Source organism: Monodon monoceros, unplaced genomic scaffold (assembly GCF_005190385.1).
Source record: "Monodon monoceros isolate NGI ecotype Baffin Bay Population unplaced genomic scaffold, NGI_Narwhal_1 Super_Scaffold_2, whole genome shotgun sequence".
In the NCBI taxonomy this organism is placed as follows: Eukaryota; Metazoa; Chordata; class Mammalia; order Artiodactyla; family Monodontidae; genus Monodon; species Monodon monoceros.
The window spans coordinates 59,146,352-59,164,646 of NW_021703776.1; the positions used below are offsets into that span (position 1 = coordinate 59,146,352).

Genomic DNA, 18,295 nt, shown 5'->3' on the forward strand with positions numbered 1-18,295 from the left:
ATGATTTAAATCATCTTTGCTTACCGGGATCCCTAGTTTCCTGCTGCTGTGCAATGTGGAGAGATAAAGCTCCCCTAACCAGCCCCCTTCCCTCTAAACACAGACACAACAAGTTCTGTGCAAGCAAATAAGAGAGATTTATGAGAAATGTTTACACATTAACTATGCAGAACCCACAGGCTGCTTGTTGCCTATTTCTTCTGGATTGCTGGCTTCTTTTTTCTCATTTTGAAATCACAGGCTTTATAAGCAGAACTGATATTTTGTCTAAAATGAGATAGTTTAGGTATGTAAGTAAAAGAGTGGGTATGTGCAATTTATATGCCACATATAGGCAAATTAGCTTGCATTTTTTATTCTGAAATTGAATTTGAGTTATTGTAATAACAGCTACCATTTATAGAGCACCCAGTGTTGGCATAACACTAGGTTCTCCATAAACATTTTATTTAATCTTCTGAGTACTCCCCTTTTACAGCAAGTAAACTGAGGTTTAGAGAGGATAAGTACTTTCCCTAGGGTCTCAGATCTAGATCAGTGGTTCTCAGAGTGGTCCAAGGACAGCAACATCTTCATCACCTGGAGACTTATTAGAAATGCAGACTACTGGGTCCCACCTGACACCTGCTGACTCAGAAACTCCCGAGGTGGGGCCCAGCAAATGCGTGTGTTCACAAGTCATGCAAGTGATTCTAATCCATGCTCAAGTGTGAGACCCATTCATCTAGAGCTGGGATGTTGAAGCTCACCTGTCACTAGGCTACATTTGGTTATTTGGGAATTTTGACTGCATCTAAGTGATTATTAAATAAGCAGGAATAAAAGTACTGAAATTAGTTACCCATAGCATCAGTTAATTTTGCCTCCTTTTCATGATAATTGGCTGGTTACCCAATGGCTGAAAACTTTTCTTAACCTAGGAACAGCAAGACAATTAGTAGGGATAAAATAAGGATAAACCTTGGATGACACTCCCAAATTTGAAAACACTGCTTAAGAAAGGTTTTGAGGTAACTGCTCATAATTTTGGATAGTCTTAGTGGCTTTGAAAATGGGAGATGATATGTAACAGTCCTAAATGACACAACGGAAGCCTTGACATCTATTAACTCTCTGGAAAATGCATGTATAGTCATTGTATTGCTGCAGTTCTGTGACCTAGAATGAGTTTTCAGCAATCGGAAGGAGGCCTTGGGCTTTATACTGCCCCCTTTTGCCTTTGAGCCATCACCTGAATTCCCCATAATGATGATCAGAGTGGAATATTTTGGGTGGTCTCATGCCAAGAGCTGCTCTGAACTCTAGTGTCCTCTGACATTCTCTAGAGATCACTCTAAGGAAAGAGTTGGGTACACAAGGCAAATGTGTTTAATGGTCCACCCTGTAGCTGAGCCCCTCCATTCACAGATGCCACATCAAGAAGAGGCTTTGGAAAGCATCTTTGTAGGTGAAATGAAGAAAAGTTGCTCTGCCATTTCATGCACCATTGTACTAAATATTATGTGTTCTGCACTATTCCCTCAGTGGGATAGCATATTGCCACATCCCTCACCTCGGAATGATTCCGTAAATGTCAGGTAAACATTAACCTAACCAAGATCTGGAGCACAGAATAGGAGAAAAAAAAAAAGGTAGAGGAGGCTCACTTACGCATTTAATATGAAAGGCTTTCACAAACAAGGAGAGCTATATGAGAGAGATGAAGTTAGAACTCATAATCAGATATTTGACATCAAACCATAACTTGACTAATTATTCTGAAAGTACCAGGGAATGTGAATCAAGTCATGCCCTTTCCAGAACTATTAACAGCATGTGCTTCTAATGGCAGAATTGGCTTACAGTACAAGTTTTCTTCTCGATGGTGCCTGAAGGTAACAAAGGATGTCTCTGGGTACTTGTTCCATCTCTGTCAACTGGTTATTGAGTTGGCTTTTCTCCATACAATTCATTTTGCCCAAAGCTTAGTCACTGTAAAGAACTTGGGGGTACTTTCCTAGTAGTAGGTTTTTTTAAATTATATCAAATATTTATCATTTGACCAAATATGTAAATACAGTACCATCTACTACCTCATAACCCCATTACTTCCAGAGAAGATCTTCATCCAGAATTTGTAGTTTATCGTTATATAATGAATGTTTTTATACTTTTACTATATATTTATGTGTCCACAAACAGTATCTAGTAATGTATTGCATGTTTTAAACTCATGTACATGGTGTCACATTATACACATTCTTCCTTTTTCACTCAGTATTTTCAGATTTATTCACTGCTTATTCACTTTCAAACCTTTCTTTGTTCGTGATTCTTGCCTAAGGACTTCCTAGTTTAGCTCATTTGCAGAGCTGAGATGATTGTCACTTCCTGAGCTCAGTGAATGATTGATTTCACCTTTTCTGGCTTTGCTTGTCTACTTCTCAAGCTGTCTCCTAAGACTTAGATTTGCATTTCTCCTTTGCCCTCTCTACAACCCAAAGTAACTTTGCAAATTCTCACTAATTATACATTTACAATAGAGAAACACTCTCATATATTCTGTTCCTGGACAGAATAGCTATCCACCAACAGTAATGGAAAGGTAGTTCTTGTTCAGATGCTATGATAGGTTGAGGCATAATCTCTAAATACCTCATAGAAAGTTTTTCACTAACCATTAAAGAAGTCAAATCTGCATCTTTATGAATAGAATAAGGTTCCAATTTTTTCAAGATATGGCTGGGAAAAGGCACGTTTTTCATTTTCATTATTTTGTTTTATCACAAAGAATAAACATTAGTTTTGTCAAAATGGTTTAATGTGACAAGAATGCCCCAAGTTCTCATTGCTTTTAGCTTTGTGACCTTGGACAGGTAACTCTCTCTCTGGGTCTTCTATTTTTTCATCTGTAAGAGGAAGAGAATTGGGCAAGGTGATTGTCAACCCTTCCTACTTAGAAATTTTGACTCAGTTTCTAAGGAACTGACAGATTTCAGAGAACTGGGAGAAGGGAATCATTTATGCCTTTCAGAGGCCAAAAATACTTCCAGATTATAGAACATGCATCATGATAATGAATGGGTATTATAGTGAAGATTAATGTATTTCATTATCTGATCTTCTCTGGGTACCAAAATAGGTCAATGCTTAGACCTCATCCTAATTTAATGCAGGCTCACGTGGCAGGGATATTTGCAGCCCTCGAAGTCAGCTAAAGACTTGGGGCAAGTCCTTTTCATTTATGAGTTTTATTTTTTTTGTTGGTTTTCAATTGTGGAGGTGGTCTTCCTAGGCCTGAGTCAGGACCTAGCCTAAATTCTCTGCCTCCCTCTTCTCCCATTAGACTTACTGGCCCACATTTTGCCCAGTGGGACTCTTCTCTGGCAAGATGCAGGCACAGCAAGGAACAACCGCCTTCTCTAGAAGGGCTGGGGGGAGACACAGATCGTGTTGCTGTACAAACACTCTCCCTTCCTTAGACCAGGCTGCTCCTCTTACTTGGACTCACAGCATCCTTGTTTTCTTCCTGTCCCATAGAAGAGAGCATGGAGAAGGGTTTCTGGGCTTTTTTGAGTGGTTGACTTCACAGGCAAAGTGTAGGAAAGGTATAAGGCCCCTGAGGTTGGAGTAGCACTGGATCCAGAGCCCTTATAAACAGGCAGTTTGTCTGCCAGGTGAACTCTGGAGCCGAAGGCTCAGGGACCAGGACAGCGGTCAGCTGCATTTGCTGCATACCGTAAAGAAATACTGATCTCCTTTTACTTCCCTACCACAATTCCAAATCAGAATGATGGTGACTGTTAGTAGAAGAAAATAATACTGTCTGTATAGGAAAAAAGACTTAAGAGAATATACCTCCAGAATGCCCTCTGTGGTTACCTCTGGGAGGCATGATTATAGGTTTCTTTAGTTACTCCCTTTTTGCATTTTCCTGAACATTATTTGTGAAATCAGAAAAAAAGCAGTAAGTGTTATTTTAAACTACCACTGTGCCTCAGGTGGGAAGTTTAGAATCCTTGACACGGCATAAAAAAGGCCCTCACGGTTTGGCCCCAGCCCCAGTGATCTGCAGCCCTACTGGACTGTTCCCCCTTCATGCCACCATCTCTCACAACTCCATGTAGCTTTCTCTGTCTGCAGCCCCAGGTACCACCCTACTCTCTGCCCTACCCAGCCTTTGAGACTCCTTTGGAGAATTCTTTCTGTGCCCTTGCTCCCAGGCTGGATTCATCTCTCTTTCTTTTCCTGTAGCACTGGATAGAGATCTCTGTTATAGCAGTAGGCAATTTGCATAACGATGATTTGTTAAAGGCTGGCTCTCTTATAAACCCATGAACTTCCTGAGGGCAAGGGACTGAGTTTAAATCACCCAGTGATCCCTGCTGCCTTGCACTTAGTAAGGGGCAGTGGCAGACTCACACTAAATTCTTGCTGAATGGAGCAGCTGTTCCATCACAGATGTCTACGAGCAGATTGTAATGGCACTACATTTCATCTACTGATGTTTAATGGCATTTAATACCTTACATGGATTAGGATCACAAGAAAGAAAGTGTTCCCACTATACCTCTGTGACTCACCTCAGGATGTTTTCCATGGACTGTACACCTTCTTACCAGCCCAGATGGCTCCTTAGACGGTTAGAAATTTGACTGTCTTACTGATTTACTGCAGAGGCTGTGCCTAGTATTTCCTGCCCGTCTGCACCTATATGCTAGCAACCCTTTCTTCACTAAGGTCTTAGATACCCTCTAAAATGTCCCTGATAACATCTGTCCCCTTAGAGAATCAGATAGGTTTTAAGTGTGGCTTACATTGAAGACTTGTATCTTTGACACTGTCTTAGCCTACAGACTGTCCTCCTAAGAGAAAGATTGAATTTAATCTTGAGTTCTCCTTTAGGCTCTTTCTAAGAGCCCTTTGTGCCCTTGAATTGATTGACTTTTATCATTTCTGCTTTCGCTTCACCACACTGGATGCTGGCATTTCAACCCATTCCTAAAACTTCAGATAGCCAGCGAAATCTGCTGTTAGAATTCAAACGTACAGTCTTCTTTTATACAAAATATAATGTATTTTATGCAAACTTGAATTATGTAAAATTGATACATGGTATGCTAAAAGTATTAATAAAGCCTCACCCAAATTTTAAAAATAGAAATTGACAAGAATTACATCATTTCAAAGCTAGAGAGCTTGAATAAATTGTAAAGTGTTCAAGCTACAGCCACGTGGCAGTGCTGTTTTGCCCAGTAAAATGCAGATACCTGATGTTCTTTGGCAGTATTCTGTGAACCACACTGCTTTTTACTGCATAGGAGCCTGTGGTTGTGGATTTGGTGTCTTTTTTTTTTTGTTATTTTAACATCTGCTCTTGTTATAATTTAAAATGTCTTTATATCCTATTACAGTGTCGCCCAAGCACTGATTAAATGGTTGATGGTGGTGCTTGTACTAGTGTTGAAACTAGCCCATGAAAATAAATAAGTTTGGAATAAAATTTAGATGTGGTAAAACATGATAAAGAAGGTCAAACAACCCCTGTGATACTCTGTGCTGTAATTTAGGAGTGTGAGGACTCTGTAGACCACTGGAGATGATGCTGAGAAAATAAAATGGAGCATTGAAATAAAAATGCACTGTGGTGATGTAGAGCTGTGCCCTCCTGAGAGCGCATTTATTCCTGTGGAAAAATCAGTTTTGAATTTTGCATATATTGAATTATTCAAAGCCTTCAGGAACACATCCCTTGCATAAAATACAGTCATCTTGTTCTCGAGATTTTTTTTTGGTAATTAAAATTATTATATAGCAGTTTTTAAATCTCCTTTTAAAAAACTCACTGGGACAAAAATAATAGGTTTTTATCTTTAAAGTCTAGAATGTGAATGACTTTTATCAATAGGCCTCACCATTTACTTTATACCTACCTTAATAACTTCAAGCTGTTCTTTCCATAATAGTTTTAAAGGTTTCTAGCTTTAAAACTGTATATCCAGGGTCATAGGGACATCTAGGATAAGCATTTGACATCCCAGAATAGAATGTTAGAATTGAAGAGAACCTTAGAGTTCATTTTACAAAGAGGGAAACAGATGGTTAGAGAGGTCAGCTAAGGGACTGGCTCAGGATCACACAACATTTCAAAGAACTGCATTTTTATATTTTTATAGTGTATTTTAAATTGTATTTAGTTTCTATATTACAGTATCTTTTCCTCCCTCTTTACTTCCTTATATGTATTGAATTTTCCAACCATGATAATAAGCTGAAGTTGAGATATGACAGAGGGTAAGAGTGGAAATACCAATTTTTCTTTAAAAAATAATCTCTGTAGGCATTTTTCCTACTCAAGACTTTTGGGGTACATAATCTCATAATTCAGCTTTTTTTTAATCAGTTTCTAATACCAATAGGAATGTGCTACTACATACATTAGAAAGGACATGATACAAATAGCACATCAAATTCTGATGAAATTGTTCCTCATGGAGTTTTTCTTCTTTTCAAGATAATGCATATGGTAAAACATTACGGCAACACCATGGCTGGGTAGTTCGAGGGGTTTTTGCGGTAAGTAATCCTTCTGCCTCCTAATGTTCTGATGGTCACAGCAAGGTGTTTTGTTTTGCTTTGTGTGTGTGGTGTTTCTGTTTGTTTTTGAGAATAAGAACGAAATATTGCTTATTTCATTTAAGTCTATAGGTCTTTGTTGTATGGAAATGTTGGCAATAAAAAGTAAGAAAAGACTATTAGAATGTGCTTCACCTTATCTAGTTCCAGTGACCCTGAGAAGATTTGTCTCAGAAGTGGTTGCCTTCCCATGTGGTAGTAAAGAGTGTCAGTGTAGAGATAGGCAGGAAGCTGTCAAATGTTCACCATTGAGGGGAAACCAGTGGTGGTTTCAAGCCCATAGCTCCCTCTGCTGCCTGTTAAAGTCAATCCTGTTAATTCTCAGATTTTAGTCAGGTTTTTTTCCCCTAAATTGAATTTTGTCTTGAATATTAACTGACCTGGATTGCCAGTGGCTAGGACTAGAAATATCTTCTTACCCAGTTATTTTCTTTATGGAGGTGTTTGTATTCATATGTTTGGGCTCCTGTTAGCTACCGCTCCTTCCTTCCTTGCGTGACCTAGGAAGAGCACACACCTGAGAATCATAGTCCCCCGGACAAATCACTTAGCCTGCTTTGTAAAATAGAAGGAGAAGATGGCCCCTTTATGTCAGCAGTAATACTCTGTTATTCTCGCATCTGGGGAGAGGTCACCCTTAGTCAGGTGCAGCCATGAAAAGGCGGAGTCTCATGTAGTGGTACAGTAGGAAATGTCATAGAATATGAGTGTTGTTTGGAAGGTCGGGGGATTAAAAGTACCCTTGCAGATGATGGTCTTTTACTAATTTAGAGCATGGGAGACATCATTTGCCTAAGGTGAGAACTGTTCAGGTCATGATTTACTAGGAGGCAGGTAAAGAAAGTGGGAAGAATTTACCATGGAAGAAATCAAATTTTAGTGAAAATGAAACATTTTTGAAAGCCTAGAGATGACTAGCTCTATGTCCTACTGTTCACTGGAATAGGAGCCAGACCAGTTGCAGCCACTGACTGCTCACACTTACCTTCAGTACATGTTTAATCACATAATAATAGTTACCGTTTGGCTGTTGGACACTTACTGTGTATCAGGCACTGTGCCCGGTACTTCTGTGTTCACTATCTTTGGTAATCCTCAGGATTAACTCCCACTATTTTGCAAGTTCAGAACTGTTTGTTCCAGTCCCAGAGTGAGGCAGTGGCAGAGTCCAGGTCTAAACCCAGATCTGCTGTCTCCGAGGCTGGTGCTCATCCCACACATCACAGCTCTCCACAGTGAAGACAGAATAAATGAGAAACTGCTAGTGAGAAACTAGGCAAAGGATGCTGCTGCATTCATCAGTCTCCCTGAGTAAATACTGTGATTGCCTACAGGTACCTTGGTGAGGGGACAGAGCATAAAAACACTGAGTTCCCGAGTTCCCTTGGTGAGGGGACAGAGCATAAAAACACTGAGTTCCCGAGTTCCCTTGGTGAGGGGACAGAGCATAAAAACACTGAGCTGCACCATTTATAAGAAACATAAATGTGGTTTGGGGTTGTTTTATTTTTCCAGTATAGAGGGCAGAGTTTAATCCTGAAATATTATTGATGATCCGAGATGTTGCCAACAAGAATGAAGCTACAGCACAAAATTTATCATAAGCATGAGTCTTTAAAAGAACATTTTAACTTACAGGATTTTTCCCAATATATAGTAATTTAGACTCATTGTAAAAAAAAATTTTTTTTTAATTATGGAAGAATAGAAAGGGTAAAAATTAAAATTGTCCATAATCTCACCACTCTATAATCAGGATTTTTAACATTTTTGTGTTTTACCTTCTTAGCTCTTATTTTCATATACTTTTACATATTCTCTTCAATATGGTTCTATTTCATTTCATATATTTATATAAATATCTACTTATAGATACTTATATTTTTATATTTACATGTTTATTTTATGTGTATAATTACCTTTATTTTGTATACCTACTCTGTATATACATATAAATTTTTTTGACGTTTAGCTGGTTGTATAATTTTGTATTCTTTTTCTCCACTTTTTAATTTTTTATATTTTCTAGTTTTATTGAGAAATAATTGACAGGCATTACTGTATGTTTAAGGTGCACAGCATGATGGTTTGATTTACATGCATTGTGAAATGCTTACCACAATAGCTTCAGCTAACATCCATCTTCTCATATAGATACAATTCAAAAAAAAGAAAGGAAAAAATTTTTCTCCTTGTGATGTGAACTCTTAGAATTTACTCTTGGAACAAGTTTGCTGTGTATCCAACAGGAGTGTTAGCCGTAGTCTTCCCCACTTATTTTTAGGGACTGCATAATATTTCCCTAGTATGGAGGTACCATAATGTATTTGCCCAAATCTCTGTGTTGGAAATTTCAGCTGCTTCTAAATTTGTTTTTTCAGACAGAACAGCATCTGTTTTTATGCATTTTTGACTAAAACTGTTATTTCCTCAAAATACGTTCCTAGAAGTAGAATTGCTATGTCTAATACCAAGAAACTACAGCCACAACTTAGAATTGGAGCACTTACCATGCACTAGATGTTGTTTTAAGTGCTTTACTTACATAAAGTTATTAATCTCATAACTCTGAGGTAGGTTCTCTTATTTTCCCTGCTCATAGACAAAGAAACCGGAAACACATAGAGGTGAGGTAATACACCCAAAGTTACAGAGTAAGAACATTTTGAAGACTTGATATTATTGCCAATAGTTTTTCAAGTTGCTGGTTTTTAAGAAAATAGATTATGTTGAGCATTTGGCAACAGCCTTTTCAATAGAGGAGCTACCTTTCAGTGTCTCTCCTGTTATTCTCTAAGTCATCCCTACTTTGGAAAGTTTATTGAGTTTTCTAATGTGCTAATTAAAATTATCAGGGGCAAATTCATTTAACTAATCCTGGTTGCTCAGGGAAATGGCTTTTACGCTCAAGGAATTTGACTTATTTACCAGACAAAGAGTGAACTTTTATCTTCAAACAGTTACCGTCTGTGGAACTGATGGCCAGTCTAGGCTCTGCCTCTTTCTGTGGCTCCGTTTTGGCTTCATCTTCAGTTGAGTTCTGTTATTGTTTCCCAGATAGACTCGGCTGCATTACAGTCCACTAGGCGTCTTTGAGAGATCTGTAGTCCTGGGTTCCACTCTGGAGAAACTTTAAAATTTTTTTCTTTTACTTAAATATATATACACAGAGTTTTGTTTTGTTTTTTAATCACAGAGTCCAAAAAGGTTATAACAAAAAAATAGCAGTTTGTTCCATACTTCTCAGGCTCACTAAAAGAGGCTGCCACTTTCAACTGCTTTGACTGTTTCTTCCAATACCTCTGTAATTCTAAAACTATTTACTGTTCTTTGTGGACTTACCAGTGTTAATCACTGTTGATTTCTGTTATAGGTTAGAAATTAGCTCTCTTAGACCTTACTGTCACTACCTCACCTCCCCTGCCTCCACCTTCCCTATATAATTATATCACAAGGTAGCATTATGATGATGAGCCAGAATTCTGTGATTTTTTTCGTTCTTTCTTACATGAGGTTTACATTTTTCCCCGTACCATCAGATTTCTCAGATCACCATCATTCTGAACTCACGAATGTATCAGATTACCTGTATTTTTTTTCTTGGAGTGTGCCCTTCCAGCACTTTCTAAACTCTTCTTCCAGTCTAAATTGTTGTACTGCTATTGCCCTAGGACTTTTCTTCACAGGTTTTCCTATATTGCATCCCCACCTCACCCTAATTCCATTTCCCAAGTCCTATGACTTCCTATTTCTTGATCCAATCCCTTTTTTTGATGGTATCCAAACTCTAGTAACTTCCTAAGAAAGGGTGCAAGGGAGGTAAATTTTTGAGTTCCTGGAACTATCTTTATTCTGCCCCTTTTTTCCTAGAGTGTTGCTTTGGCTGGTGTAGAATTCTAGGTTAATAGTAATTTTCTCTCAGTACTCTGAAGGCATTCCTCTGATGTCCTCCAGCTTCCAGTGTTACTGTTGTAAAATCTAATGTGCCACTGTGTATAAACTGTTCCTCACCTCCTTCTAGATGCTTTTAGGATCTGTTCTTTATGCCCACATTCTAAAATTTCACCGTGTTCTCCTTTTGGTCTTTATCATTCATTCTGCTGAGCACTGGGATAGGTCTTTAAATCTGGAGACTCATATCCTTCAGTTCTGGGAGACTTTCTCACATTATATTTTTGGACAGTTGCCTTCCCTTCATTCTCTGCTCTCCCTGTACCCCTGTCATTATTTGAGTATTCATTATGTGCCAGGCAGTAGAATAAACACATCCTACATGTCGCATTAATCCCTCAAATAAGGAAAGTGCTATCAGTCATCTTCTATAGATGAGGAAACTGAGGTTCTAGGAGTTTAATCACCTTGCTTAAATTCCTCAAGCTAATATGTAAAAGATTGGGGATTCAAGTCCAGGTCTCCTCACCCACGCCTGTGCTTTAACCACTGCATAATGCCGGTCACTTTCCAGTTGCAAAAAAGGAGAGGGTTGATTCTCAAAAGACTTTCAATATAAGGAAGCTCAAGGAAGCAACTGCAGAATGATTATTCAAGATTCCAAAAAGTCTCCAGAGAACTCAGCGGAGCCAAACCAGTAGGTGCCAGATAGCAGATTTTAGCAAGCTTAGGGAACAGTTGGCCTGCAAAGGGAGGGGAGCTATAAGGAGCTTAGGAAATCTTCCATCAGGGAAGCAGTGTGGTTGGTGGTGTAGTTGAAAAAGCATAGCGACGACTCTAAGTTCAGATCCCGGCCCTGGCGCTCACTAGCTGTGTGATGTCTCTCTGTCAAATAGGAATGTAAATTGTACAGGGTTCTTACAAAGATTAACTGGGATAAAATACGTTAAAGCATCAGTGTACAAGCAGACAACAAATGTTAACCCCCTTCCTTTTTAGAAAATATTCAAGACTACAAAGGAAATATCCATGTAGGGGGAAATAGGAGACACGCAAAGAAAGTACGTGGAGATGAGATACAAATAGGATGGTGAGGCGCCCTGCCAGGCTGGCCACGTGCCGACAAAGACTGTGGTAGCAGCACGCATGCAGGTCATCCTGAGCGCTCAACCGGAAGGGGCTGGATCACTGTGAATGAGAAGGGAGCTTTTCTCAAACTGTTTTTCTCTCAGCATTCCCTGACTTGATGGGATTTTGCATCCTGAAGATGGCCCAAGAACATACTTGCTTCTTCTAGCCTTAAAGTGATTTGGTGCTTGAAACGTAATTTTAGAGTCCATGAGCTGAAAGGCTGTATGCCTTTTTTTTCCACTCTTGCTCCCCTCAGCTCTGTATGTGTGTGAGTGTGTGTGCACGCATGCGCTTGTGCATGAGTATAATGTGCAAGAGAGCGAGCCGTGGTGCAGCTTCTCACGGGCAATTCTTTTGCAGTTAGCTCTGAGGGCAGCTCCATCCTATGAAGATTTTGTGGCTGCATTAACCATTAAGGAAGGCGACCACCAGAAAGCAGCTTTCAGTGTTGGGATGCAGAGGGACCTCAGCCTTTACCTCCCCGCCATGGAAAAGCAGCTGGCGATACTGGACACTTTATATGAGGTCCACGGACTGGAGTCTGACGAGGTGGTATGATGTCTGCAGGGCAGCGCCGCCTCCTAACTTCAGGGAATAAAGTTCGCTAAAGTGTTTCATTGCCCTACTTAATTTCCAGCAGCAGCTTCAGTCCTCTCCAATCCCTTACTTGGGGGGATGGAGAGGAGGAGGCAAAGCCTAGTGCTTTTATGTATAATTTTTTAAATGCATATATGTTTTGTGTGTTTAAAAATCAAGGTGCTATATATTCAGTTCAAAGGGCCTCCTGGAAACCAAATCATAGCTGTTACACAGACGTGAACGGCGAGTTATAAGAGCAGATTTGACAAATGAATTTGTTAGTATTGTGTTTTGCTTTTAGTTTTAATGGGCCACCCAAACCCAAGCTGAAAATGAGCAATTTTTTTATCAAGGACTGTAACTCATAGCCAGTGTTTCAGTCAATTTAGAATTAGACTAAAAATTTAGAGGGAGCTCAGCCCCTTTGTTGAAGCTATTGAAATATAGAGTTTGCTATTCCTAGACGTCCTGCAAAGAATCCTCTTCTCTGTGGCTCTGTGGGCCAGAAGAGCCTGTGTAGTCAGTGTGTCCGGGACGTTGGTGTGACCAAGCAGTGCCATCCCTGTTTATGGGCCAGGAGACTGGCTCTGAAGAGATGAGTGGTATGTCCTAGCCCCGAGCTGGAGGACAGTATGGGAGGTGTGGGACAGGTCATCTGAGGTGACCCCTGTGCAGTGCACACCCTCTGCCAGCCTGCTTTCCTCGGCATCATCTCAGTTGGACATCAGAGCAAAACCGTGACATTCAGGGATTATTATTAAACTTCAAAAGTAAGGTGTATAGGTCGAGGGATTTGCTCAGTCACACAGCCACTAAATAGAAGAGCCACGTGATCTCCATGTGTGATCTGGACCACCTCTGCATCAAAATCACATGGAGCGCTTGTTTGAAAAGCAAATTCCCAGGCCTTACCTTGACCTGAAGAACCAGAATTGTGGGATTGGGACTCAGGATAATAAACCTTGAATTTGAATAAACTTCCCAAGTTATTCTTGTGCACACAGGGTTGAAGAGCTACGAGATTAAATTCTAGTTTACCGAATTCCCAGTCTTCTGCCTGAACTAAATGATGTGTCCTTTTTTTCAAAGAGGGAGAGGCTATCGTTGAAACGAAGTAGTTAAAGGGAGAGTGAGAAATGGAGCAAGTTTACTCAGCAGGTTTCTTAATTGAGCCAGCAGGCCTTCAGGGACCACAGTTCTGAATGTGCTCTCTGATCAGCCTTGGCTTTATCACCAATGGTGCAGAGGAAGCTAAATGCAGCTGCTTATCTTATCTCAGAAGCTCTGGGACTGTGTCACAGTTTACAGGGGGGATTTAAGCCTTTCACAAAACAACCTTGTGTAGGCGTTCTCCTGAAGAGTGTGAGGCCAGGACTGTGGCCCTAGTCTCTCAGTAGGCCAGGCTGCCAAGAGCGAGCGGCGGGGAGAGGCCATGGCTGCCTTCCCTGTCAGGGGCTACTCGCTTTAAGTAGCTGGAAGGGAAGCTCCCCGGGTAGAAGGTGAGTTCCTTTGAGGGGCACAGGTGATGCTGTCCCGAGGGCAAAGAGAACCCTCTCCTTAGGTGAGAGATTAATGTAGGGAGGGGTATTGATTTTTTTTGTCTGTCTTTAAACAAATGGGCATTTATGTAGCTCAAATTAACGAAGCAGATACTGTGCTCAGTAAGGACTTCTGGAAAATGCTTAACCTTTAGAAAAGCAACATCAAATATTTTAAGGCTAGGGAGAAAAAGGGTGCTAAAGTGATGTTGATTCTTTTGTATCTTAGCGCTTGCTGTTACCAGCTGCTAAGGTGTGCATGTTGTCTTCTCCCATTCACACGAGTAATTAGTGCGGACCTCCTTCTCTGGCTAGTGTGAACATGATGGCAGGACTAGGGGATAAGTTAGACTTCCTGCCCTTACAGAGCCTCCTAAAAGGGAAAAAGAAAAAGCCACCAGCCTTTGCTTTACCTTGAATGAATGCACATTAGACATTGCACCATTGGGTGGGGATGCTGCCAGGAGATTGTAAGTGTTGTGAAGCACGACCGTTCGGAGCAAGTGGTGGTGCTCCCCGACACCTCAGGAGAGCTGGTCTGGTCTCTGGGAGAGAGGTGGGCACACTGAAAATACCTCAGGTTTTCCACCGAGGCTTTGAATACACACAGAAAGAAAGCTGCTCAGCAGGGCCATTGCGCGGTTCTATAGGTACTGCCTTGGTGTATATGACCCAGTTTTCTGGGAAAGAAGGGTTTCATATTATCTGGGATCTTTGGGAACCCAGATCAGAGTAGCTTGAATAACTTGAATAAGCTGCATCACCTACTCAACACTTTTCCAACCCTACAGAAAGGGGGTAATGTTTTTTGATAGGTATTTTCCTCACTGGAGCATACTAAGTTTACCTAAGATGTGTAAAGCTCTGGAAATTGAACTTCATATTAGATGACAAATTCAGCTTGGCCTGACGCTTGGCACGGTCAGAGCTTCCTCCTGGACCTGCAGTATTTGCTTCTCCATTTTATTTAAAGGCATAATGTGTGCTAATTGACATTTACTATCTAAGACGAGGACAAAGAGAAAAGATAAGGCTTTCTCTCCATAATCCTCTAAGATTCCTGGGACCTCTAAGCTTTCTTTCTCTGACAATGAGAGGAGATGGGAAAACGCTAGTATGTTTGTTGGTTGCTCAAACGTTTTTAGGATTCTCTTTCTAGAGTAACCTTTAGAGAGATCCTGAAGGAAAAGAAAAGGTAATGTGTCTTCTAACTAATAAGGAGCGTTTGGACGACCTCCTATAAGGCACTTCCATACACATAATTTCATCATGTCTGCACTTCTCCCCACTGCAGAAGCCAGCCCTTACACTTAGTAGGGATTAATATATATTTGTCTAACTGAACAAAATCCTTTCGATGATGGCAAATTTCTTTTGTCCTTGAAAGCAGATTTGATTCATTATACCTAATCTTGACAAAAATGTTAAGTTAGAGGGATACCTTTTGGGGAAGAACCAACTTGTGACTCTGAGGTAGGAATGATTTTCTCATCACCTCTTGATCCAGCTCCTCAGGTAGTTCTAGAACTGGGGCTCTTGGAATGTTGAGCACATCAGTCCCCAGGGCATTGACTTTGAAAGGCAGCGTTTGTTAGGATGTGTAAGTAGTGGCTTCAGGTGCCTTGTCATCATTATTTGTGTGTCATTCTGAAAATAAATGCTCCCAAAATGTCATATTCCACGATGAGGGATATCTGAACTCCATAGTTCAGCCCTGCTGCTTCTCTCTCCTCTTCTGTTACTAATGATTGCGAACAGTGCCCCCATCAGAGCACCAAATCCATCCCCTTTCTTAGCTGTTCTGCTCCATTCTTCAGCAGCAGCTTCTAGCACATCCGTGGAGCATCTGGCACAGACCTAGCCAGGGTCAGGTGCCCAGTCAGTGGGCATTCTCTTCCCCTCCCAGACTGCAAGAGCTTCTTAAAGAACCCCTGTTCCCATGTGTAGCTGTAAAGCGGGTGACCACATGGTGTGTAGCATCTAGGAAAGGTGATCTGTTATTAGATGAGTGCTGCTGGAAAGGTTTGCAGTCTCCTCTTTTTGATTATTAATTAATCAAAAGTTAATGCTTTCAACTTTATATTTTCGGAAAAGTGTTTTTAATTAAGAAAAATATGTGGTAGGGACCAATAAATAAATTATACCCTTCTTTATTAAATTTGAAGTAAGTAAAAGAGCTGAAGGAAGAGGTATCTTATTAAGGAAACTTAATCTGATTGTGAAAGTCATATGTATGAAGAAATATCATTTAAGTCAGTAGGAGGAGTCAAAGGGTCATGAGCGATACAAGATGATGTGATTTTGGAAACTTCCTGAAACACTACTTTTTATGTTTTTCTCTGCTAAACGACCATGTCCTATAAGAAGTTGGTTACATGATGGTGCATTTCTGAATCATCGATTAAAATCAGTTACTTCTGATATTAGTCATGGGTTTTATAACTCTTCAGCTTCCCTGCCCTTGTGTTTCATTTCTTTTTTTAAGGTGAACTGTCAACCTTTAAAATTTTTTTTAGATTTAGAATTTATAAGTACAGTACATTTTAAGCCATTGTTCTGTTAGCTGAGCTAACATGTTTGGTCTTGGAGGGGCTGACTTCCATGCCGTTTGTGATCTGGTGGACTCTGTACATGAGCTTCAGTGTCTACGGCAGCCCGTGTCCCTGTGACGTGCACATAGAGTGCTTTACTTAGAAACACACTCTGCTTCTGGGCAGCCCTTTGTGGTCTGCAGTTGCTTACTCAGGGGTTCATAAGAATGACAAAAATACCCACTAGCTGTCTAATAGTATTTTGAGACTGCTTATCTATTACAAGGGTGTTAGGGTCCTTTCAGCAATTCCATGAACATACTGTTCAGTAGACCTCCTCTGGAAATGTCCCCAGTCCTATCCTGGCGCAGGCAGTAAGTAGCCTGTGTACAGAAGCCATTTGCATGATTTCTTGTTGCGCTGCTGCATCAAGGCACTTGGAAGCGATCCTCAGCGGTACGGTTGACGCAGGCATTGATCTTTCTTCTCCACTGTTTCTATATAGCTTTAAATTAAAAGGAAAAAACATACCACTACTCTGCAAAGCAAAAGTTTTCAAAATTCTTCGGTTACCCTTTTTAATCACTTCTCTTTGAGCATGAACAAATGTTTTCAGCTAAGCTATGTGAGAACACAACAGATCTTGCTTGTTTTAAGGACTGTCCATTCTATTTTATATATTTTAAAGTGTGATCAGTATTTCTTCCCTGTACTTTATAAACAGAAACCACCCTGAAATGGTTGATACCCCTTGCAAAGCTGATCTCATCCACAGACTCCTGCGTATCTGTGTCTGTTTATAGGTGTATATGGAGTCAGTGGTGACAAGAAAGGTGATCTAGAAGTAATTCTGTTGCTTCCCAGAAGGCTAATGAGCCAGTCTCCTGTGGCATGTTTGATGCATGAATCCCTTTGTGTCATGACAATTTTCACTAGAATGTCAGTAAACAGCCCAACTACCTCATATGAAATTGGCTGTGGACAATCTGTGTCAGATGAGACATGTGTTAAGGCTGATTTAATCTGGTTAATAGATTGGACAAAATGATGTCTCTATAAAGAAGAAAGATGTTAGACCAGATGCCAAAGGCTACAATGTACATAGATTTCCTTGGGTTGCTTTTTTAAGTCAGTGTTTAATTCTACCCCCAGTATTCTCATCTCCATTGTTTGTGATCTCATAGATCCATGCGCTTTGAATATCTGTCACATGCAATCCTATGTTACCTGTTCTTGTCCTTTAGCATTTTGAATGAGCATCATAATGACAGTAGAAAGCAACAGTAGAAAGCAGGTGTCCAGTGGTTTGTTGATTCCTTAATTTTAATGGACCTTTACTTAGAATATAATGTGTTGGAGCCTTTAAGGATCAACTGATAAATGAGAATTTCATGTTTAGGTTTCATGTAAAACTCTGTCCAAGTTCTAACTCTGTATCTTGTGGGGAGGGGGAACAAGGGAGGGATTTACTTTTTTTGCAAAAATATTTGAAAACATCTGTCAGATTTTATATTCATTAGTTATAATAAACTTATTTTTAAAGTATTTTATCAAGTGCTTCTCTTAAACATTGTGTGGGTTTTTGCTTAATGAATATGCCAGTAATAAGTATCATTTATGGAACACATACTCTTTGCTGGGCATCATTCCAAGCTCTTTACAAATGTTAATACACTTAGTCCTCGTAATCACTCTATGGGGCCGGTACCGTTATTAACCCCAAGTCACGATGAGAAAACTGAGGCACAGATTGGGGAAGCCCCTGGTCTAAGGTCCCACAGCTGATGAGGAGCAGAGCCAGGCTACAGACTGAGGCAGCCTAGCTCCAGAATCTTTATAGCAAACTCTTTAAACCTAAACAAAGCGTAATTTTGAAACATCAAATGACCACTGTAATGGCATTGCCCCTGGGTGTTCTAAGCACACTAGAAAGACTAGCTCCTGTCACAGGTGGCTGTGTTCTTTGGCCTGGTTTAATTCTGTTTTCAGAGAAACCACAAACGCAGAACA

The 18,295-nt window shown here is 40.2% G+C and overlaps 1 protein-coding gene across 6 annotated transcripts in view; it reads left to right on the forward strand.

Moving 5' to 3' along the window:
* Positions 1–17,783, forward strand: part of PLEKHA8 (pleckstrin homology domain containing A8) — a 75,546-nt gene extending 57,763 nt beyond the window's left edge. For 3 of the 6 annotated variants that reach the window (XM_029233768.1, XM_029233770.1, XM_029233773.1), the window contains exons 14-15: positions 6,494–6,555; positions 11,998–17,783. In XM_029233768.1, coding sequence (XP_029089601.1) covers positions 6,494–6,555; positions 11,998–12,195 — 260 coding nt within the window. In that variant the 3' untranslated portion in view covers positions 12,196–17,783. The remainder of the gene's footprint in view (positions 1–6,493; positions 6,556–11,997) is intronic. The other 3 variants (XM_029233772.1, XM_029233771.1, XM_029233774.1) reach the window with 2 other exon arrangements.
* Positions 17,784–18,295: the final 512 nt, after the last annotated feature.